Source organism: Taudactylus pleione, unplaced genomic scaffold, assembly GCF_031769625.1.
Source record: "Taudactylus pleione unplaced genomic scaffold, aTauple2 ptg000927l, whole genome shotgun sequence".
NCBI lineage: Eukaryota > Metazoa > Chordata > Amphibia > Anura > Myobatrachidae > Taudactylus > Taudactylus pleione.
The window spans coordinates 396,641-411,803 of record NW_028285328.1 but is presented as its reverse complement, the minus strand read 5'-3'; the positions used below and the strand labels follow the sequence as shown (position 1 = coordinate 411,803).

General features: G+C 50.8%; 1 protein-coding gene across 3 annotated transcripts in view; it reads left to right on the top strand.

Annotated features, from left to right (window-relative positions):
* The window catches only part of ADAMTSL2 (ADAMTS like 2), a 166,469-nt gene that overhangs the window by 137,775 nt on the left and 13,531 nt on the right, over positions 1 to 15,163 (top strand). For all 3 annotated transcript variants that reach the window (XM_088459683.1, XM_088459681.1, XM_088459682.1), the window contains exon 14: positions 40 to 253. In XM_088459683.1, the coding sequence (XP_088315809.1) occupies positions 40 to 253 (214 nt within the window). The remainder of the gene's footprint in view (positions 1 to 39; positions 254 to 15,163) is intronic.

Genomic DNA, 15,163 nt, shown 5'->3' with positions numbered 1-15,163 from the left:
ACGCCCCAGTCACGCTGATCCAGATTAGCTCTATTCTAGGTGGGAGACCAGCAGCTGGAGCGAGTGTTCGCGGACCTGCGGCGAGGGCTATCAGTTCCGTATTGTACGGTGCTGGAAAATGATCTCTCCCGGGTTTGACAGTTCCGTGTACAGCGACTTGTGCGATTCTACGGATGTCACCAAACCGGACGAGAAGAAGATCTGCCGAAATCCAGCGTGTGGGCCGCAGTGGGAGATGTCTGAATGGTCTGAGGTAAGCGCTTATGGTCGCGCAGTTCCATCGTGGTGTTATTGTTTATTTATAGAGCGCTACCAAATTATGCTGCGTTGTACAGAGAATATATGTCATTCATATCGGCCCCTGCGCCATTGGAGGTTACGGTGTAAATCCCCTAACGCAGCCTCATTTAGCCAGTATGTAATTACCTGCTAGTATGCGTTACTATACCGAGAACATATAAAGCTATAAATTCCTTCAGCTCTTATTCCTGTACACACGTTACCTGTGGCCTGAGCCAGTACCCATGAGAATAATAATAACCTGTCCATTCCCGAGGACATTATAGAGACCTGTGTGTGTCAGCCATGTTCCTGCGCTGTCAGGTGTAACATACATACATTGTGCTGCGCACCTGTTGCCTGACTCGGGTATGTACGTAAACACGATGGCTTATATACGCCTTCAGATCTGCGCTGCAAAGTCGCACGCAGTGCCCCAAATGCCGCAGCATGACTGACATTCTCCTGGCGTTTGGGGCTGCGACAGGCAGCATCCCAGAATACGGAGCCGGCAGCCGCCTGTCTGGTCACGCAGATGATTTGATGCTGCGTTCCGGGATGCTGCAGCACATCACAGAAGCTGGCAGGAGGCGTCTTACACAAGATGCCTCCTGCAGCATTAGCCTATTATCACACAGCCTATTATCACACAGCCGCTGCGTGATATGCGCACATCTTAGTTTGCACACGCTGTTGGACCATAGAGCGTGAAAGTCCGCCCTGCGTATACAGCGGAAAAGCACCAAGGTCTCGCACACGTGCAGCACAACCCCAGTACACACAGCTTGTTTTTCATACATTGTACGTTTCCTGTTCTGTAACTTTATTAATAAATGGGGTTATAGCGTAGTAATGTGCGCGGTCAGTGTTTTCTGTGTGCACCTGCCAGCTCCCCTGTTTAGAGCAAAGGGATCAGGAGAGTGATTACGCCCTATCCTGGGATGATTGTAGCTGTGCTTGCCTTAATAACCGGCGTCCGTCTGTGCGTTGTACAGGTGACTGTAGTGTTTGATCTGTGTAAGGTGCAGCTGTGAGTATCCCACTGGGAGCGAGGCCTTTCATGCCTTCCTCCAGCCACTGGGCACTATTACCAGCTAATCTCACTGTGATCAGTGTCTATGGTGACGTGCCAGCTGGCAGAGCATTAAACGTCCACTTCAGAGTCATCTGAAAAGCATTAAAATCTCTGTGAAGTGTCAGAGAAACACGCTGGTCACACGCTGCCCTGTCATAGAGCCCTAACACGCTAGTCACATAATGCCCTGTCATAGAGCCTTAACACGCTGGTCACACGCTGCCCTGTCATAGAGCCCTAACACGCTAGTCACATAATGCCCTGTCATAGAGCCTTAACACGCTGGTCACACGCTGCCCTGTCACAGAGCCCTAACACGCTGGTCACACGCTGCCCTGTCACAGAGCCTTAACACGCTAGTCACACGCTGCCCTGTCATAGAGCCTTAACACCCTGGTCACACGCTGCCCTGTCGTAGAGCCTTAACACGCTGGTCACACATTGCCATGTCATAGAGCCTTAACACGCTGGTCACACGCTGCCCTGTCACAGAGCCCTAACACGCTGGTCACAAGCTGCCCTGTCATAGAGCCTTAACACCCTGGTCACACGCTGCCCTGTCACAGAGCCTTAACACGCTGGTCACATAATGCCCTGTCACAGAGCCTTAACACGCTGGTCACATAATGCCCTGTCACAGAGCCTTAACACGCTGGTCACATAATGCCCTGTCACAGAGCCTTAACACGCTGGTCACACGCTGCCCTGTCATAGAGCCTTAACACGCTGGTCACACGCTGCCCTGTCACAGAGCCTTAACACGCTGGTCACACGCTGCCCTGTCACAGAGCCTTAACACGCTGGTCACACGCTGCCCTGTCACAGAGCCTTAACACGCTGGTCACACGCTGCCCTGTCATAGAGCCTTAACACGCTGGTCACACGCTGCCCTGTCACAGAGCCTTAACACGCTGGTCACACGCTGCCCTGTCACAGAGCCTTAACACGCTGGTCACATAATGCCCTGTCATAGAGCCTTAACACGCTGGTCACATAATGCCCTGTCACAGAGCCTTAACTCGCTGGTCACATAATGCCCTGTCACAGAGCCTTAACACGCTGGTCACACGCTGCCCTGTCATAGAGCCTTAACACGCTGGTCACACGCTGCCCTGTCATAGAGCCTTAACACGCTGGTCACACGCTGCCCTGTCACAGAGCCTTAACACGCTGGTCACACGCTGCCCTGTCACAGAGCCTTAACACGCTGGTCACACGCTGCCCTGTCATAGAGCCTTAACACGCTGGTCACACGCTGCCCTGTCATAGAGCCTTAACACGCTGGTCACACGCTGCCCTGTCACAGAGCCTTAACACGCTGGTCACACGCTGCCCTGTCACAGAGCCTTAACACGCTGGTCACACGCTACCCTGTCACAGAGCCTTAACACGCTGGTCACACGCTGCCCTGTCACAGAGCCTTAACACGCTGGTCACACGCTGCCCTGTCACATAGCCTTAACACGCTGGTCACACGCTGCCCTGTCACAGAGCCTTAACACGCTGGTCACACGCTGCCCTGTCACAGAGCCCTAACACGCTGGTCACACGCTGCCCTGTCATAGAGCCTTAACACGCTGGTCACACGCTGCCCTGTCATAGAGCCTTAACACGCTGGTCACATAATGCCCTGTCATAGAGCCTTAACACGCTGGTCACACGCTGCCCTGTCATAGAGCCTTAACACGCTGGTCACATGCTGCCCTGTCACAGAGCCTTAACACGCTGGTCACACGCTGCCCTGTCTCAGAGCCTTAACACGCTGGTCACACGCTGCCCTGTCTCAGAGCCTTAACACGCTGGTCACACATTGCCCTGTCATAGAGCCTTAACACGCTGGTCACACGCTGCCCTGTCATAGAGCCTTAACACGCTGGTCACACGCTGCCCTGTCACAACACGCTGGTCACACGCTGTCCTGTCATAGAGCCTTAACACGCTGGTCACACGCTGCCCTGTCATAGAGCCTTAACACGCTGGTCACACGCTGCCCTGTCACAGAGCCTTAACACGCTGGTCACACGCTGCCCTGTCACAGAGCCTTCACACGCTGCCCTGTCACAGAGCCTTAACACGCTGGTCACACGCTGCCCTGTCACAGAGCCTTAACACGCTGGTCACACGCTGCCCTGTCACAGAGCCTTAACACGCTGGTCACACGCTGCCCTGTCACAGAGCCTTAACACGCTGGTCACACGCTGCCCTGTCACATAGCCTTAACACGCTGGTCACACGCTGCCCTGTCACAGAGCCTTAACACGCTGGTCACACGCTGCCCTGTCACAGAGCCCTAACACGCTGGTCACACGCTGCCCTGTCATAGAGCCTTAACACGCTGGTCACACGCTGCCCTGTCATAGAGCCTTAACACGCTGGTCACACGCTGCCCTGTCATAGAGCCTTAACACGCTGGTCACACGCTGCCCTGTCATAGAGCCTTAACACGCTGGTCACACGCTGCCCTGTCATAGAGCCTTAACACGCTGGTCACACGCTGCCCTGTCACAGAGCCTTAACACGCTGGTCACATGCTGCCCTGTCACAGAGCCTTAACACGCTGGTCACACGCTGCCCTGTCACATAGCCTTAACACGCTGGTCACATAATGCCCTGTCACAGAGCCTTAACACGCTGGTCACACGCTGCCCTGTCACAGAGCCTTAACACGCTGGTCACACGCTGCCCTGTCACATAGCCTTAACACGCTGGTCACACGCTGCCCTGTCACAGAGCCTTAACACGCTGGTCACACGCTGCCCTGTCACAGAGCCTTAACACGCTGGTCACACGCTGCCCTGTCACAGAGCCCTAACACGCTGGTCACACGCTGCCCTGTCACAGAGCCTTAACACGCTGGTCACACGCTGCCCTGTCATAGAGCCTTAACACGCTGGTCACATAATGCCCTGTCATAGAGCCTTAACACGCTGGTCACACGCTGCCCTGTCATAGAGCCTTAACACGCTGGTCACACGCTGCCCTGTCACAGAGCCTTAACACGCTGGTCACACGCTTCCCTGTCTCAGAGCCTTAACACGCTGGTCACACATTGCCCTATCATAGAGCCTTAACAAGCTGGTCACACGCTGCCCTGTCATAGAACCTTAACACGCTGGTCACACGCTGCCCTGTCACAACACGCTGGTCACACGCTGCCCTGTCATAGAGCCTTAACACGCTGGTCACACGCTGCCCTGTCATAGAGCCTTAACACGCTGGTCACACGCTGCCCTGTCACAGAGCCCTAACACGCTGGTCACACGCTGCCCTGTCACAGAGCCCTAACACGCTGGTCACACGCTGCCCTGTCACAGAGCCTTAACACGCTGGTCACACGCTGCCCAGTCACAACACGCTGGTCACACGCTGCCCTGTCACAGAGCCTTAACACGCTGTTCACACGCTGCCCTGTCATAGAGCCTTAACACGCTGGTCACACGCTGCCCAGTCACAACACGCTGGTCACACGCTGCCCTGTCATAGAGCCTTAACACGCTGGTCACACGCTGCCCTGTCATAGAGCCTTAACACGCTGGTCACACGCTGCCCTGTCATAGAGCCTTAACACGCTGGTCACACGGTGCCCTGTCACAGAGCTTAATACGCTGGTCACACGCTGCCCTGTCACAGAGCCCTAACACGCTGGTCACACGCTGCCCTGTCACAGAGCCCTAACACGCTGGTCACACGCTGCCCTGTCACAGAGCCTTAACACGCTGGTCACACGCTGCCCTGTCACAGAGCCTTAACACGCTGGTCACACGCTGCCCTGTCACAGAGCCTTAATATGCTGGTCACACGCTGCCCTGTCACAGAGCCTTAACACGCTGGTCACACATTGCCTTGTCACAGAGCCTTAACACGCTGGTCACACGCTGCCCTGTCACAGAGCCTTAACACGCTGGTCACACGCTGCCCTGTCATAGAGCCTTAACACGCTGGTCACACGCTGCCCTGTCATAGAGCCTTAACACGCTGGTCACACGCTGCCCTGTCATATAGCCTTAACACGCTGGTCACACGCTGCCCTGTCATAAAGCCTTAACACGCTGGTCACACGCTGCCCTGTCATAGAGCCTTAACACGCTGGTCACACGCTGCCCTGTCATAGAGCCTTAACACGCTGGTCACACGCTGCCCTGTCATAGAGCCTTAACACGCTGGTCACACGCTGCCCTGTCATAGAGCCTTAACACGCTGGTCACACGCTGGTCACACGCTGCCCTGTCATAGAGCCTTAACACGCTGGTCACACATTGCCCTGTCAGAGCCTTAACACGCTGGTGACACGCTGCCCTGTCATAGAGCCTTAACACGCTAGTCACACATTGCCCTGTCAGAGCCTTAACACGCTGGTCACACGCTGCCCTGTCACAGAGCCCTAAGACGCTGGTCACACGCTGCCCTGACACAGAGCCTTAACACGCTGGTCACACGCTGCCCTGTCATAGAGCCTTAACACGCTGGTCACACATTGCCCTGTCAGAGCCTTAACACGCTGGTCACACGCTGCCCTGTCATAGAGCCATAACACGCTGGTCACATAATGCCCTGTCATAGAGCCTTAACACGCTGGTCACACGCTGCCCTGTCATAGAGCCTTAACACGCTGGTCACACGCTGCCCTGTCACAGAGCCTTAACACGCTGGTCACACGCTGCCCTGTCTCAGAGCCTTAACACGCTGGTCACACGCTGCCCTGTCTCAGAGCCTTAACACGCTGGTCACACATTGCCCTGTCATAGAGCCTTAACACGCTGGTCACACGCTGCCCTGTCATAGAACCTTAACACGCTGGTCACACGCTGCCCTGTCACAACACGCTGGTCACACGCTGTCCTGTCATAGAGCCTTAACACGCTGGTCACACGCTGCCCTGTCATAGAGCCTTAACACGCTGGTCACACGCTGCCCTGTCACAGAGCCTTAACACGCTGGTCACACGCTGCCCTGTCACAGAGCCTTAACACGCTGGTCACACGCTGCCCTGTCATAGAGCCTTAACACGCTGGTCACACGCTGCCCTGTCACAGAGCCTTAACACGCTGGTCACACGCTGCCCTGTCACATAGCCTTAACACGCTGGTCACACGCTGCCCTGTCACAGAGCCTTAACACGCTGGTCACACGCTGCCCTGTCACAGAGCCCTAACACGCTGGTCACACGCTGCCCTGTCACAGAGCCTTAACACGCTGGTCACACGCTGCCCTGTCATAGAGCCTTAACACGCTGGTCACATAATGCCCTGTCATAGAGCCTTAACACGCTGGTCACACGCTGCCCTGTCACAGAGCCGTAACACGCTGCCCTGTCACAGAGCCTTAACACGCTGGTCACACGCTGCCCTGTCACATAGCCTTAACACGCTGGTCACACGCTGCCCTGTCACAGAGCCTTAACACGCTGGTCACACGCTGCCCTGTCACAGAGCCCTAACACGCTGGTCACACGCTGCCCTGTCATAGAGCCTTAACACGCTGGTCACACGCTGCCCTGTCATAGAGCCTTAACACGCTGGTCACATAATGCCCTGTCATAGAGCCTTAACACGCTGGTCACACGCTGCCCTGTCATAGAGCCTTAACACGCTGGTCACACGCTGCCCTGTCTCAGAGCCTTAACACGCTGGTCATACGCTGCCCTGTCTCAGAGCCTTAACATGCTGGTCACACATTGCCCTATCATAGAGCCTTAACACGCTGGTCACACGCTGCCCTGTCATAGAGCCTTAACACGCTGGTCACACGCTGCCCTGTCACAACACGCTGGTCACACGCTGCCCTGTCATAGAGCCTTAACACGCTGGTCACACGCTGCCCTGTCATAGAGCCTTAACACGCTGGTCACACGCTGCCCTGTCATAGAGCCTTAACACGCTGGTCACACGGTGCCCTGTCACAGAGCTTAACACGCTGGTCACACGCTGCCCTGTCACAGAGCCTTAACACGCTGGTCACACGCTGCCCTGTCATAGAGCCTTAACACGCTGGTCACACGCTGCCCTGTCACAACACGCTGGTCACACGCTGCCCTGTCATAGAGCCTTAACACGCTGGTCACACGCTGCCCTGTCACAGAGCTTAACACGCTGGTCACACGCTGCCCTGTCACAGAGCCTTAACACGCTGGTCACACGCTGCCCTGTCACAGAGCCTTAACACGCTGGTCACACGCTGCCCTGTCATAGAGCCTTAACACGCTGGTCACACGCTGCCCAGTCACAACACGCTGGTCACACGCTGCCCTGTCATAGAGCCTTAACACGCTGGTCACACGCTGCCCTGTCATAGAGCCTTAACACGCTGGTCACACGCTGCCCTGTCATAGAGCCTTAACACGCTGGTCACACGGTGCCCTGTCATAGAGCCTTAACACGCTGGTCACACGCTGCCCTGTCATAGAGCCTTAACACGCTGGTCACACGGTGCCCTGTCACAGAGCTTAATACGCTGGTCACACGCTGCTCTGTCACAGAGCCCTAACACGCTGGTCACACGCTGCCCTGTCCCAGAGCCCTAACACGCTGGTCACACGCTGCCCTGTCACAGAGCCTTAACACGCTGGTCACACGCTGCCCTGTCACAGAGCCTTAACACGCTGGTCACACGGTGCCCTGTCACAGAGCCTTAATACGCTGGTCACACGCTGCCCTGTCACAGAGCCTTAACACGCTGGTCACACGCTGCCCTGTCATAGAGCCTTAACACGCTGGTCACACGCTGCCCTGTCATAGAGCCTTAACACGCTGGTCACACGGTGCCCTGTCACAGAGCTTAACACGCTGGTCACACGCTGCCCTGTCACAGAGCCTTAACACGCTGGTCACACGCTGCCCTGTCATAGAGCCTTAACACGCTGGTCACACGCTGCCCTGTCATAGAGCCTTAACACGCTGGTCACACGCTGCCCTGTCACAGAGCTTAACACGCTGGTCACACGCTGCCCTGTCACAGAGCCTTAACACGCTGGTCACACGCTGCCCTGTCACAGAGCCTTAACACGCTGTTCACACGCTGCCCTGTCATAGAGCCTTAACACGCTGGTCACACGCTGCCCAGTCACAACACGCTGGTCACACGCTGCCCTGTCATAGAGCCTTAACACGCTGGTCACACGCTGCCCTGTCATAGAGCCTTAACACGCTGGTCACACGCTGCCCTGTCATAGAGCCTTAACACGCTGGTCACACGGTGCCCTGTCATAGAGCCTTAACACGCTGGTCACACGCTGCCCTGTCATAGAGCCTTAACACGCTGGTCACACGGTGCCCTGTCACAGAGCTTAATACGCTGGTCACACGCTGCTCTGTCACAGAGCCCTAACACGCTGGTCACACGCTGCCCTGTCCCAGAGCCCTAACACGCTGGTCACACGCTGCCCTGTCACAGAGCCTTAACACGCTGGTCACACGGTGCCCTGTCACAGAGCTTAACACGCTGGTCACACGCTGCCCTGTCACAGAGCCTTAACACGCTGGTCACACGCTGCCCTGTCATAGAGCCTTAACACGCTGGTCACACGCTGCCCTGTCATAGAGCCTTAACACGCTGGTCACACGCTGCCCTGTCATAGAGCCTTAACACGCTGGTCACACGCTGCCCTGTCATAGAGCCTTAACACGCTGGTCACACGCTGCCCTGTCATAGAGCCTTAACACGCTGGTCACACGCTGCCCTGTCACAACACGCTGGTCTCACGCTGCCCTGTCATAGAGCCCTAACACGCTAGTCACACATTGCCCTGTCATATAGCCTTAACACATGCTATTAATGTGGCTTCCGTAGTTTCCGAACGTGCTCCTATGTTGGCCCTTGATTTTTTCAAAACGGTTGATGTTTTGTTTTGTTTTGCAAGAGACTAGGATTAGTAAATTGGATCTCCTCCACAAAGTAAAGAGCAAATGGAGGAGGGGTCTCTCTTACTGGTCTCTTACGGCCAAGCCGTACGGTGGGGTGGCAGTCCTTTTCACTGACATGGTAACTGTGCACAAGGTTATAGAATTGCAAGCAGATAGATGTATGATTTTGGATGTCAACATGAAGGGACAGGACCTAAGATTGATCAATGTTTATGGGCCACAGACGTCCTGGGATAGGAAATGTCTCTTTATGGAGATAAAGCCTTTCTTACTGCTCAGCAGGTTATCTTTGGTGGTGATTTTAATGCCGTTCTTAGGCCAAAGGACAGGGGAGGTTCAAGGAGACCTCGGGGCCCTGATTCCCATTTTTTAGTTAGTATGCTTAGGCTGGTCTGGTTGCGTGCATATTCGTCACTCCCCTGACCTCACGGGTTTAACTTATTTTAGTGGTAGCCATAGGTCTAGAATAGATAGTTTTTTTGTTAAGGAGCCTTCTAAAACCTCATCCCTAGGGGTGAGGTTGGTGGAGTTCTCCGACCACGGTTTTCTCTTAGTAACTTTGAATGCCTCAGAGACCCCTCAGAAAGTCCGGGGCCTTTGGTGTTTCAACCCGGAGCTTCTAAAGGAAGAGAGGGTTAGGCAGTCCTTCAGGGTCTTCTTTGAATCTGAGGGGACACTGCTGGAGGCTGGTTGGAGTAGATCCGAGTGGTTGGAGGTGATAAAAATGAGAATCTGTAAGTTATTCCGTGGGCTCATAACTAAGAAAAACTTAATAAAGCAGAATGCCTACCATAGACTGAAAAATAAATTAGATTTCTTGATCTCTGAGGAGGGATAGTGTGGGAATAACTCCCGGGTGAGGGCACAGATGAAGGCGTTTCAGTATAACCGGCTGGCATCAGTGGTTCTGGAGAGGGATTACAGAACGTACCGCTTACCTGATCCTTACCAGAACTGTAGGAAGCCAAACATATCAGAGGACTGGTAGACGGACAGGGTGTTCTTCGTATTGATAAGAAGGGTATTCTGGACGTCATTGTGTCTTATTCTAATCTTTTGACTGAGCACTCACTTGTCAGAGAGAGGATGGAGGAATTTCTGAAGGGGCCACCAGGTCTGAATCCTCAGGTTGTGTCTCTTGACTCTTTGGAGAGTGTTATAACGGCGGAGGAAGTTAGGAAAACTATAGAGGTGTTACACCCCCAAAAGCACCAGGGCCAGATTGGTTAACATCTGAGTTTTATAAAACCTTTTCAGACATCTTAATTCCCCACCTAGTGGAAGTGTTTAATGAGAGCCTGAATGAGGGAATTCTCCCTCCTTCCATGAGGTTATCTGCTCTCATTTTACTGTCCAAAGGAAAGGACCCATCTCGTATTGAGAACTGGCGCCCCATAGCCCTTCTTAATATGGACAGGAAGATTTTTTCAAAAGTACTGCACGGGGAAGGGTCGTAGCACCTTTGGTGCTGTCTTTGGTGTCCGGGAGGCCATTGAGCGGTGCAGGGCTGAGAAGTGGGGAAAGTACCTACTGGCATTGGATCAGTCTAAGGCCTTTGACAGAGTAAACCATGAGTACCTTTGGGCCTTACTGAACTGGTATGGTCTTTCAGAGCGGGTGGTGAATTGGTTGCAGACTATTTATCATCTGGCCGAAAGCTTCTCACTTGTGAACGGTTGGGTGGGTCCCACATTTGGTGTGGGGTTAGGTGTCCATCAGGGTTGTCCCCTCCTATATGTTTTCACAGTCGATCCCTTCATCAGAAGGGTAGAGAGTGGAACCGTGGGGGGGGGGGTGCAGCTGGGCCCAGAGTCCCCACTGAAGGTGGTGGCCTATGCAGATGACGTCACGGTGGTTCTGTCCTCGTGATGTGGAACATCTCATCTGTGAATACTCTGAGGCCTCGTGCTCCAGGGTAAATCGTCAGAAGTGTGAAGTTTTCTGGATGGGGGGAGGTAGGTGATGAGTTCTGCCTTCCGGACAGCTTCCCTCAGGGCAGTCAGCAACTCAGAATTCTAGGCATCAGATTTTATCATGGTGATTATGCCTCCCTAAATAGGGATAAAAAGCTGGAGGGTGCAGCCAGGAAGGTAGAGAGCTGGAAAAGATGGAAGTTATCTTTGAGGGAAAAGGTTGACCTGTGCAAAACTTTTCTGATTCCTATATTTTCTTTATGTCAATTACGTGTGCTTTCTGCCTCAATCTATGTGGTCGATATTGAATTCCTTGTTCTTCCTGCTGTTGTGGGGAAATAGGATCAATATAGTCAAGAGGGCATCACCTACAGACTGAGGAAAGACGGGGGTTAGACATGGTAAACCCTGCCGTCTTTTTTGTAACAGCCTTTTTAAAACTGAACGTTGGGAGTATGTTTTTAGATGCTCCCCCTTGGTGGGTAGAGGGCTTTAGTTTGTGGGTGTCTCCCTTCCTCAGTTTGTGCATAGAGGGAGGCCAAGTGAGAAGCTTTCGGATTCGGCATGGTTACCTCCCGATCTACGTCATCCAGAGCTTGAAGGTGATAAGGCCATATGATGTGGAAGTGGGTGAAGTGAAAAACTTTTCCATAAGGGAGTTGGGGAAGAGAATTTTGCAGACTGACTTTCATGTCCCGCTGTCACTGAGGGACTGCCCGGGTAATGTCGCTTCGGACGGGTTAACTCTGTTAAATTCCCAGAGGATACCGCAGAAGTTTAAAGATATTGCCGGGCTCTCATTTCATGGAAAGCTTTATGTTGGCGGCAACCTCAGATGGAATGAATGCCAGTGATCGTGGTTGCCCATGGGAGGAGTGTCCAGAGGTGGAGGAGACGATGGACCATTTACTGCTTGAGTGCCCCTTTAATGTAGAAGTTTATGAGGAGGTATCAAGGGCCACTGGTATCCCGTGCCTTTCGGGTCTCAGTTACCCTGAGTGGGCTTATGGGGCAGTCAGAATGTACGGTGCATTTAATTTGAACACAATTTATTTAGTCAATTTAGTGGTTAGATTTTACACATGGAATGCACGGTGTCATGTTACCATAAGGAGAAAGGTCCTCCCTTGTGAAGAGGTGGTGGGTTTAATTCTAGAAGAGGTGAATAGGATGATGGATCTGGATAAGAAAAGGCTGGATACTGTCTGCTGGTCTACTTGGTGGGGCTAGTTGAAGCCCCCTTGAGTGGGTGGTAGACAGTCTTTTCTATGTCCAGCTAACTTTTTTTTTTTTTGTTTTTTTCCTTTCATTCCCCCGTAGATTTTTGATGTTGTTTTTTTTTTCCTATGGAAAGGTTTGCATACATCTACCTGTAGGTGTTAGATAGTGGTGAAGGGTGATAGGATAGTATGTGATGTAGATAGTTTAGGGGTATCTTTAAATCCTTGCTTAGTTTTCCCTTGGAGGGAGTGGATTGTATATAGGTGGTAGGTTCAGTAGTTTGTATTTGTTTTTTTGTGGGGATTTAATATGATGCAATATTATGATTACCTATGTTTTTTTGGTTATGTATATTTATTCTATTTTATGTATTTATTAATATATTTTATGTTGCAAGTTTTAAATAAAATTAAGCATTTCCTGATATACTCTGTGCTGCTGGGGACCCTGCTCCTCCCACTATATAACTCTCAGCCTGTGACTTCCTGCTGCCTCCATTCCCCTCCTCACATCATGTCACTGCCCCTGTCACATGCAGCCCTGTCCTCACTGACACATCCCTCATCTCCTGATATACTCTGTGCTGCTGGGGACCCTGCTCCTCCCACTATATAACTCTCAGTCTGTGACTTCCTGCTGCCCCCATTCCCCTACTCACATCATGTCACTGCCCCTGTCACATGCAGCCCTGTCCTCACTAACACATCACTCATCTCCTGATATACTCTGTGCTGCTGGGGACCCTGCTCCTCCCACTATATAACTCTCAGTATGTGACTTCCTGCTGCCTCCATTCCCCTCCTCACATCATGTCACTGCCCCTGTCACATGCAGCCCTGTCCTCACTAACACATCCCTCATCTCCTGATATACTCTGTGCTGCTGGGGACCCTGCTCCTCCCACTATATAACTCTCAGTCTGTGGCTTCCTGCTGCCTCCATTCCCCTCCTCACATCATGTCACTGCCCCTGTCACATGTAGCCCTGTCCTCGCAATCACTGATCATTGCTTCTTCCATATGATCCACTCACACGTCTCTATAAATACTTTGTACAGCTGTGGGGACACATGAACGTAGAGGAGATGGAGAATAAATAGTGTCACACAAACCTTACACTGCTAGGTTATATCTATAAGAACAATTGCTGTGTGACAAGTATGTATATGTACAGGAGGCTGGCAGTGGTAAAGGGCACAAGGTACTAAATCTATAATGATCCAGTCACTGCATTAGAAAATGCTTGTTCAGCAAGATTACATGCCAGTGTCTGTGTCCCAGCTTCTACACGCATCGTAGAGACCATTGCGCCCTGCCAGTCTCCATCTCTCCCGCCATGTGTGCCCCTACCCTGCCGCTGCACTCCACGCCTTTTACAAGTGCGACTATAAAAAAAAAACTGATTTGTGTAAATTCTACATATGTCTAAATATATCAATAAAATGATCTCACACCTTAGGTGTCCCCTGCCAAGACATCTGGCTTGTGTGCCGGAGACAAACTGTGCTTGTAGGTAACACTAGCCGGGGGTACAGGACACCGTGATTTTAGGTAATCGCTGTCTCTCCTGGTAAGCCTACATGTCTTCCTCCCAGCTCATCTGTCCTCTCACTGCCTAGCAAATCACCAATGATACAGGGCGGGCTAGCCAGATGCTACACTTGTCCTGCTGTGAGCAGCGCCTTGCTCCTACACCAAGGAAGACGATGGACTTCAGAGGAACTGAATCCGAACAATGAAAACATTTATTAATAACTGGCATCTACTTGTGCATACTACTGCAATACACTAATATTTTATACTGCTCTGAGTCCAGGGAGAAGTGAAGATGTGGTCTCCCACATTCAGCTAACTATATTATTATATCACTATATTATTATTATATCACTATATTATTATTATTATTATTATTATTATATCACTATATTATTACTATATCACTATATTATTATTATTATTATATCACTATATTATTATTATATCACTATGTTATTATTATTATTATATCACTATATTATTATTATTATTATATCACTATATTATTACTATATTATTATTATTATATCACTATATTATTATTATGTCACTATTATTATTATTACTATATCACTATATTATTATATCACTATATTATTATTATTATATCACTATATTATTACTATATCACTATATTATTATTATATCACTATATTATTACTATATCACTATATTATTATTACTATATCACTATATTATTATTATATCACTATATTATTATTATTATTATTATTATTATTATTATTATGTCACTATTATTATTATTACTATATCACTATTATTATTACTATATCACTATTATTATTATTGTCACTATATTATTATTATATCACTGTTATTATTATATTATTATTATAGCACTATATTATAATTATTATTATTATTATATCTCTATATAATTATTATAGCACTGTATAGGAAAAGAAAATGTAAGCCCCAGGATTGGTTGGGTATCGCTGGTAATGAGGTGCCTCACTGATATCACTGGCTCCAAGTGGTGTTATTGGTGCTGCTCTGCTCCTGTTGTGTATAGGCTAACAGGTACCTCCTGCATTTCCCAACCACTGCCCAGCCACATGGTGCCCAAGCCTGCTTTTAGCTGTAAAATGTCCTGTTATTGAGGAGTTAATTATAGGTTGATATCCGTGATCCCTACACCTGTCACTGTGTTTACTTTATCACTCTGCTGCCATTGTCTATACTTAGGCAACTCTGCTGCCACTGTCACAATATTTCCTTACTCTGTTGTCGCAGTCTCTGTCTATCCTTACTCTGTTGCTG